Raw genomic sequence first — 8,470 nt, 5'->3', positions numbered from 1 at the left:
TGTTTGTATTTAACAAATCATATTTAGTATTTATCAAATTTTTTTGAAAACATTTTTCGTAATTATGTATAAAATGTTTTCTAAAAAATTTTTAATAACAAAATGTATATTATTATTTATAATATATATTCTTTATCATATTTTAATGTCATTTTTTCATCAATACAAAAATATTTAATAAATATATGTGTGTGTGTGTGTGTGTGTGTGTGTGTATCAGTGTGTTTTAATACATTTGATATAATAAAAATGTCTAAAAACTATTTTGATATTTTTAAAAAATTATACATTTGTTAATCAATTAAATACTTTAAAGAACAGTATTATAACATGGCATTATAGAGAAATAAATTAAATAACAAAGTGTACCGAAAGAATGTTTTTAAAAGCCGGTTCAAGAATGGATGCAAGCGATTCTTGTGCAATAATTTCAAAGATAGAAGGTTTGATATATGTGGTTCCAGTCAAATGAGCACCTTTTTCTGCCATAATCCGTTTGCATATAAATATACTGTTAATTTAGTTTTAACCTGCATCAATGTTTATCAAATATTAATTACATTCTCTTTCCATCATATTAAAACACAATTGTTATGAATCTCACCGCTAGATACGGAACAAACTATTTTCGTGGTTATATAAAATTGCTGTTTATGATGCTTATCATGCTTTTATATGTAATTATGTCTTCTTCCAAATTTTCCAGTGGTGCTTGGGTTGGTGCAGCGAATGAGCAATAGCAAAGGTTAGTGGTCAGCACGAAGTAAGAGTTCGTGGTGGTCAGTTAAGGAGGTTCGAGGTGGTTCGAGAGCTCTTTGGAGTCAAAATGCAACTAAAAAAAATTGTCACTATAGCAATTCGGAATCATGCGCAATATTAGTGTAACTGGTAACAAATTGTGGATATTATTTATTTAAAGGTGTCACCAAGCTTCGATTAACTAATCGGCCTAGTAATTTTGCAGGCTTCCAACTGAAACTGATGTCAGAGCTGAGCTCACATTAATTCTCCGACATCAGTTTCAGTTGGAAGCCTGCAAAATTACTAGGCCGATTAGTTAATCCATGGTGTAATTACACCATGAGTTAATCGAAGCTTGGTGACAGTGGCCCTTAGTAAATAGAATTAGTGAATAGAATATTAGCAAATGTATAATATGTATTGTCAACGACTCGAGAAGTCGAGTATACACTTGGCAACATTGCACTTCGCGACGTGACGGCCAGTGACAGAATTATGGCGATCATGGTGAATTATAAGGGAGAAATACAGGGTGCTTTCCAATTACTCAACACATCTTGACACAAACGTACACAGGAATGCACAAAGTGTAGCGTTGTGCATGACTCAATTGGAACAGCGATTTCGAATAGAGTAAGGTTAATTTTTTAGTACATGCCCGTACCTTGATATTTTGTAATCCGTGGTGGTGCATTTCCGTGTATTTCAACTAGAAGAACAATTTATGAAAAATTAGCATAGCACTCTATAAATTTGTACAAAAATTTGTTTATTATAATGCATATAATCTAAAAATATTTTCGAAAAGATCGACTAAGGAAGACAAAAGGTATTTTAGATTTTATTTCTTTTATGAATATATAAAACAAAAAAATATTACAAAGAAATAAAAAAAATATATACATATATATTATTTTGTTAAATATACTTATAACAAAAATTTATTGATACCAAATAATTATTTACTTCAATAATATTTTCATCGTCCATTTCGTTGCTTTTTCCTTCTGTTCTCTACTGCATTTAAAAAAAAAAACGAAAATTCATATTCTCCAACCTCATTTATAATCTTCTAACTAGAATGTCACTAGAAAATACAAGGCTACACAGCCCACGGCTGAGTACAGGGTATCGATCATGAAACTTTTTCATTTTTCACTTTTCACTTTACAAATTTCACGTGAAAGTGTTTACGTGAAAAATGAAAAATATTTATTATATTCTGCATGGTATACGATTCGTAATGTACTAATTAATGCGTGGTTTAATTTGAAAAGATATATTGCTTAACGTTGATTTAGTTATGTATAACATAAATATATTTCTCTATCGTAAATTTTTGCAATGTGAAACTTTTCACGTGAGTTTTCAGTGAATGGTTATATGTCTTCTTTTCATGAGTAAATGATATCCTTGCATGTAAATTTTTCACCATCGGACGACTTAAGGTTGATTTATACTGGCCGTAAACTGTTAACTTATGCCGTAATCTATAAAAATTGACCAATCACAGTCGAATGAGAGGGGAATAATCGTTTATAATTAGTCAATTTTTACAGATTACAGCATAAGTTAACAGATTACGGCCAGTATAATCCAACCTTTAGTTAAAAGTGAAAAATGTTACGCATGCGTATTATACAGTTAAGACAATAATAACATACGTGTCTAGTTTGAATCCGCTATGAACGCACCCAGTCTCAATAAAAGCTCTATTTATGAAATAAAGTACGTTTTTATTGTTATACAAATATTAAATTTTATGTACCAATAAATATGCAATTTTTATATCAACTTTATAGAAATAATATTTTCTATTTTATTTATAGATAAAGCAACATAAACTGATAATAGATTAATTAATTTATTTTAACTTAACCTAACAGTTAGTTAATAACAATGTATATCATTTTCAATTGTACAATTTTTGTAATTATGTTAACTTTTATATAATTATATAATTATTAACATATAATGACATCAATCTTCTAGAATGAACACCAGTGCCGACGCCAGTGCCGACGCCAGTGCCGACGCCAGTGCCGACGCCAGTGCCGACGCCAGTGCCGACGCCAGTGCCGACGCCAGTGCCGACGCCAGTGCCGACGCCAGTGCCGACGCCAGTGCCTGACGCCGAGCGTCGATTACTTCTAGCTTTGTCTGTCAGTCAGGGTGCCGTTGCGGGTGTACTTCGTATAGTAAGGGTAGTAGTGATCGCATCTCACGTTTTTAAGAATAGACTCACACCCATGCTTCACGGTAACTTGCTGCTACGTAGAAGTGTCGTGTGTTATATCGCCACACTCTATTTCCTCCATTTAACCGTCACTGCTTTCTCGTCAATTCTGTGATTTTTGTTGCGATTGAAAACACAATCTGTTGTGAAACTTTTTTTTCCTACTTCTCAATGCATAGATAAATCCTGAGTGCACGCGCATAGGACGAGGGAATTATGATCTTTAAGTCATATGGCGTTCGTTGCAAGGATGTAGCAGCGATGTCATCCAGGGTAGCGATCATGTAATTTTTTCTTTAGAAAGGAAATGGGAAAAGTGAAATTTTTTATGTATGTTGTATATACATATACATGTACACACATAAAAAAATTTTCACTTGTCACGTTTCCGTTCTAGGCTGTAGGGAAAAAGTAATATGATCGTTATTCAGATGTTCACTAAAGTGGCGGTAAAAAAGGATAATCGCATATAATAGATGCACTTACAAGATTTGCAGGATGTGATAATAATTACAGGACATCCTTTTTCTTTAATTTTTAGTATTTTTTTTCTCAACTATACCCTTCGTCATCTTAACTTTATAACATGGATCGTTTGAGTTAGGGTAAAAGAAGGGAATGTGAAATTAGGACCGTATAATTAAAGTAGAATTAGACTACTAAAGTGGAAAACAGGGATTTTTTAAAATAAAGTATTGTAATTTTGCAGTAATCAGTGGAAGTTGTTGCAGTTGTTTATTAAATGTGTCATAACAAACAATGAGTTCGGTGTGACAATGTGCATTATTAGTATAAGAATTTATTAATTTTTGTTGCGTCTGGAGATTCGAAAGCTTTACTTGAAAAGTATTCTTACAAAGTAAAGGTAAGTTTCTTAGGCCCGTATTCAGAACGCGCTAACATGCTATAATTTACGTCACGTATAGTACTATAGAATTTCAGAGATAAAAGTGCGCTTTTATCGATAAAAGTGCATTCTGTATACGGACCTTAATGTTTATATTACATAGACACTTTTAATAATGTTATATGAACAATATTTTGCTAATTATAATTACAATTTCTAACTTGTTTATTGCTACGAAAAGACTAACTGTCACATGAAGACATGCAAATAATATGAAATACATCGAAGGCTGAGAATTGGTTCTTGTTGTAAAATATGTTTATTTTAATTGATATTATTTAAAAATAAATTGGAGAGAATAAAGGGCAATAGGAGTCGGACACAGAAGACATTGCGCAATTAAAAACACCACTACTAAGTAACAAAAATCATTTATTCGATCAGTCAGTGCTATATATACACAATATAATAAGTCATTTTGGCTTTTGTGGATTGTCTGCTTTCTTTCATTCTATACCTTTGACTAAATTTAATTAATTGACTTTCTGTTTTGACATTGACTGATCAATATATTAAGAACCGGTTTTCAATATTAATATAATATTAGTATTGTTTGTGATGCGGTGCTTTGTAATCGTGGTAAGTTCCTTTATTCTCGGGATGATTTATTATAATCTTAGTTCTTTGGAAATTAGTGTACTGTATCTTAATTATCATAACGTGGAGGAGCTCATCGTTGATTGAAAAATTGTATTGAATAATTATGTAAATCAGTTTGTTTCTCTGAAGAGGACTAAAAAGTTAACCGAAACATGATGTAAAAGAGCGCTACTATCATAATAAAGGATAGTTATTCGAATAAATTGGTTTGAATAAATTGGTTTTTGTCATTTAGTAGTGATGTTTTTAATTGAGCGATGTCTTCTGCGTCCAATTCCTATTGCCCTTTATTCTCTTCAATTTATTTTTGAATTATAAGGAGTCTTGATTGATTTTGTTATTATAAGGTTTGATATTATTTATTTTATATAATTATTTTAATGATTTAATATTTAATTTTGTGTGTTTTTTATTGTATCTTCCATGTCCTATGATATTAGTTAATTTGTACGTGTCATTGCATAATAAAAAAATAGAAATTATTTTAACTTTATTTTGGTCAATTTATATAAATAAACAAATGTTTACTCTATTGTATTATTTATTATATTTCCCCAAATTTAATCGAAAATCCTATATTAAATCCTATATTTTAAACCCCTTATTTCACACTTCACTTTTTTGTATCTTTTAAAATTTTGTTTTTCATTTATTGAATTGTATTTATTTTATTATAGCGACCTCCTATATTGTTCAAGAGTTCTGTATAAAGTTTTTATACGCATTTATATCGAAGTAATATTATAATAGTTTAAGTATCGACATTTCTTGCTTTTATCCTGTATATTAAATAAATTAAAGTAAAATGCAGTCTTACAAATAGCCATACTTAAAGCTAAAAATTGCATTTGATTACAGATTTTGTTTACTCAAATATAAAAATCGTGTTTATGTATGTAATTCGATATTCAATGATAGGAATTAAGCAGTAATCACACTAGCGATTGCGCGATTATGATTGAGGTTTACTTTTCAACCAATCAGAGCAAAGCAATCATCGATTGTTTTGTTCTAACTGATGAAAAAGTAATCCTCAATCGTCAATCACACGTCAATTACGGCTTCATATAATCATTTCATCGCGAGTAATTCTTCTGAATGTATTCCACAGTTAGATTTATTGGGAGAGTAACTAAAGATTATGTTGAATAATATTGAATGCGTTTGCACCGTGTCGCATATCGTGAGATTATTGTATATTATTATTGTCAGGCCGATATTTCATGTATCATACGACAAATTTTTTCAAGCCTGTTGATTGGCTGCGAGACAAAGAAATTCTCGGTTTTTTCTGTTTTGCAGCTAATCAACAGACTTAAAAAGACAACAACAGACTTGTACGACAATGAAAACATGAAACATCGACCTTACTCTGTAAAATCGTCCCATTGGAAAGCATCTTTGCGAGTATCGTTGGAGACGGAGGTGTTTTTCTCGGTATCCTGCACGCGTAACCAAATGCCGCACAATGCGGTCCAAATGCCGCACGAGCGACATTTGATCTGCGCGCGATGAGGTGAGGGGGACAGCGGAAGGCGGGGGCGATTCGAAAATCGGCCGAAAGTTGCATACACTTTATGTATATTCACTATGTACTGGCACCTTTATTAATTTTATATATATATATCAGTTACTTTTCATGGTAATATATTAATATTATTAGATAAAAAGATGTAAATTTTTGAGTATCCTTTTTTGAATATGGCTTGAATTATATATTTATAAAACTATAATAAATTTTACGATAAATTTAGTGTCTGCTATTATTTATATTATATATACAATGTGCGTGCGGGCGTGCGTGTGTACAGGGTGAGTTTTTAACTTGAGATTGCAAAATATCTCGAAAAATAAGCACGATAAAGTGTTCTAAATAAACCCTCAATATTTTCGAGCGAGCAATTCTATCCCGTAAGACTAAGAGTTAGCCCCCCTCCCCCCCCCCCTGAAGGTGGGGATAACTTTGAAATTTTAAACGAAAACCCCTACTTTTTATTACAGATTCGGATTCTATGTCCAAAAACATGTAAATTTTGTCGAAACCTTTTTCTTTCGATTCCTGATAAATGGCGCTGCATTCGGCGAAAATTGGTTAACATTCGTTTTCTTCAAGGGAAATTTCCATTTTATTGTATTATAATGATCCTATACGTTGAAGAAAAGTAACTCTTGTCTGAAACATATTTTCCTAATTATCGTAGATGTCTACAATAATTTTTTACCCGTTCTTAGCGATTAACGACGTGGATGTTACAGTAATTAGTAATCCGTTTGGAGTGTTTGTTTATTGTGAATCTCGATTTGCCCCTCACATTCGGGGTGCTTCCATGATACAACACCTATTTTGCAAATTTTTACACATGACGTAATCTCGATCCTTCGAACATCTTCAATGAGAAAGAAGTAATAGATTTTTACACACATTATTATCGTGATACCCGCAGGGCCATAAGAGGAAGTCTACATTTCGGCGAGAAGCGAGCGAAAGATAGACGATGCTGAAATGACATAATTTTCTCCCTGACGGCTGATAATCGTGCAGTTCAAAAGTGGCTCGACAGCATTGTTATCGTAATGAATCGAGAAAACGAGGAAGTATGTTAGCAAATATTAGAACTTCGTTCACACTTTCAGTTCTTTTTTTTTCATGTATTCATTTTTCTTACATTTTATGGTTGATTCATGATTACTCCTTTGTATTGTAGTAAATCATGTTAATCCTGTTTATAAAAAAAATTTGTTTTTGACGTCAATGTTAGAAGTACGTAATTTAAGATGCATTGCGCACTTTAACTAAAAATTAGGATATTCGAATGTAGAAATAATTAAAAAACATTTGCACAAGAAAAAATATATTATATATTAATATATCATGGCTTATATAACGAGCAAAAAAGTCCAATTATAAGTTAATTTATTTTAATTATAAAATATATCAATTGAATTTCAGACAAATCAATAAAATATAGACTCTCGAAAATTTCAAATAACAAGTACAATAAGGAGGCTAACGAGAGTACACTCGCTGTTATTGGTGCGATAAAGTATAAGATACATTATAAAAATACTGATAAAGAAATAAATACAAAACTAGACGTTTCGGCCTGCAACCGGGCCATCTTCAGTAGTAGAATCGCAAAATAATCGTATTTCATCGTATCGAAATGTTTAAAAAAATATTTTAAATCTTGAAATCTCTACTTTTCAAACCGATACTTCAAAAAACGGTCTTACTGGTATTTCGTGAAATTATACAAACATAAATAAAAGTGCGTCAAACCAAACATTTTTTTTTACGAAATTTGCGATATTTCACGGAGCCAAGTAAAAATTGTACACAAATGCGGTTTACAGCTTTCGAAAGAGTGAATCTTTAATTTGCTCTTTTAGTGATCTTTATACGATTTTTTTTACCGAGTCATTTAACGTTGAAGCAAAACGATCATTTTTCTGACAAATAGAGATTTCAAGCTTTAAAATACTTTTTTAAACATCTCCATGATTTTTGACGAAGTTATTTAAATACGTACAATTTAAAGATTATAATATATTATATAAGGGGTAGATATTGATCATTGATAAAGACTTTGTGAGTTGGAACGTCTGAAATTCAATTAATGTATAATTTTATAATTAAAACGAATTGACTTATAATTGGATTACTTTTTTGCTCGTTACAAGCCTTGATATTAATCAGGGAATGGAAGTAACTCGTTACTTGTAACGAAGTTACAGTTACAAGTTACTTTTTTGGTAACTTTACTGGTAACTGCGTTACTTTCTTTTTTTGGTAACTGTAACTGTAACGAGTTACATTTTTTGGGTAACGGTAACGAAATTTACAGTTACTTTTGTCGTTACTTTGCACACGATTAAACACGGTTCGATTGGATACATGCTATCTATAGCGCTTATCAATAAGACTTGAAAGCCCTTAGACATTCGGCCGTTATGATTCAGTAATTATTTTACACTTCTATCTTCTA

The 8,470-nt window shown here is 31.3% G+C and overlaps 2 protein-coding genes across 4 annotated transcripts in view; one reads left to right on the top strand and one right to left on the bottom strand.

Annotated features, from left to right (window-relative positions):
- The window catches only part of Pex12 (peroxisomal biogenesis factor 12), a 3,036-nt gene extending 2,079 nt beyond the window's left edge, over positions 1–957 (bottom strand). The window contains exons 1-2 of the mRNA XM_018541949.1: positions 605–957; positions 370–530 (exon numbers count right to left, since the gene is read on the bottom strand). Of these exons, the coding sequence (XP_018397451.1) occupies positions 370–489 (120 nt within the window). The 5' untranslated portion in view covers positions 490–530; positions 605–957. The remainder of the gene's footprint in view (positions 1–369; positions 531–604) is intronic.
- Positions 958–2,951: 1,994 nt separating this feature from the next.
- LOC108775544 (uncharacterized) overlaps positions 2,952–8,470 on the top strand; it is a 19,306-nt gene continuing 13,787 nt past the window's right edge. For 2 of the 3 annotated variants that reach the window (XM_018541948.1, XM_018541946.1), the window contains exons 1-2: positions 3,789–3,842; positions 6,929–7,079. In XM_018541948.1, the coding sequence (XP_018397450.1) occupies positions 7,059–7,079 (21 nt within the window). In that variant the 5' untranslated portion in view covers positions 3,789–3,842; positions 6,929–7,058. Of the gene's footprint in view, positions 3,001–3,788; positions 3,843–6,928; positions 7,080–8,470 lie in introns of those variants that run through there. The other variant, XM_018541947.1, reaches the window with a different exon arrangement.

This window comes from Cyphomyrmex costatus, unplaced genomic scaffold, assembly GCF_001594065.2.
Source record: "Cyphomyrmex costatus isolate MS0001 unplaced genomic scaffold, Ccosl1.0 scaffold30, whole genome shotgun sequence".
Classification (NCBI taxonomy): domain Eukaryota; kingdom Metazoa; phylum Arthropoda; class Insecta; order Hymenoptera; family Formicidae; genus Cyphomyrmex; species Cyphomyrmex costatus.
Note: the sequence above shows the minus strand (reverse complement) of the source record. Positions and strands in the feature narration are given on the sequence as shown.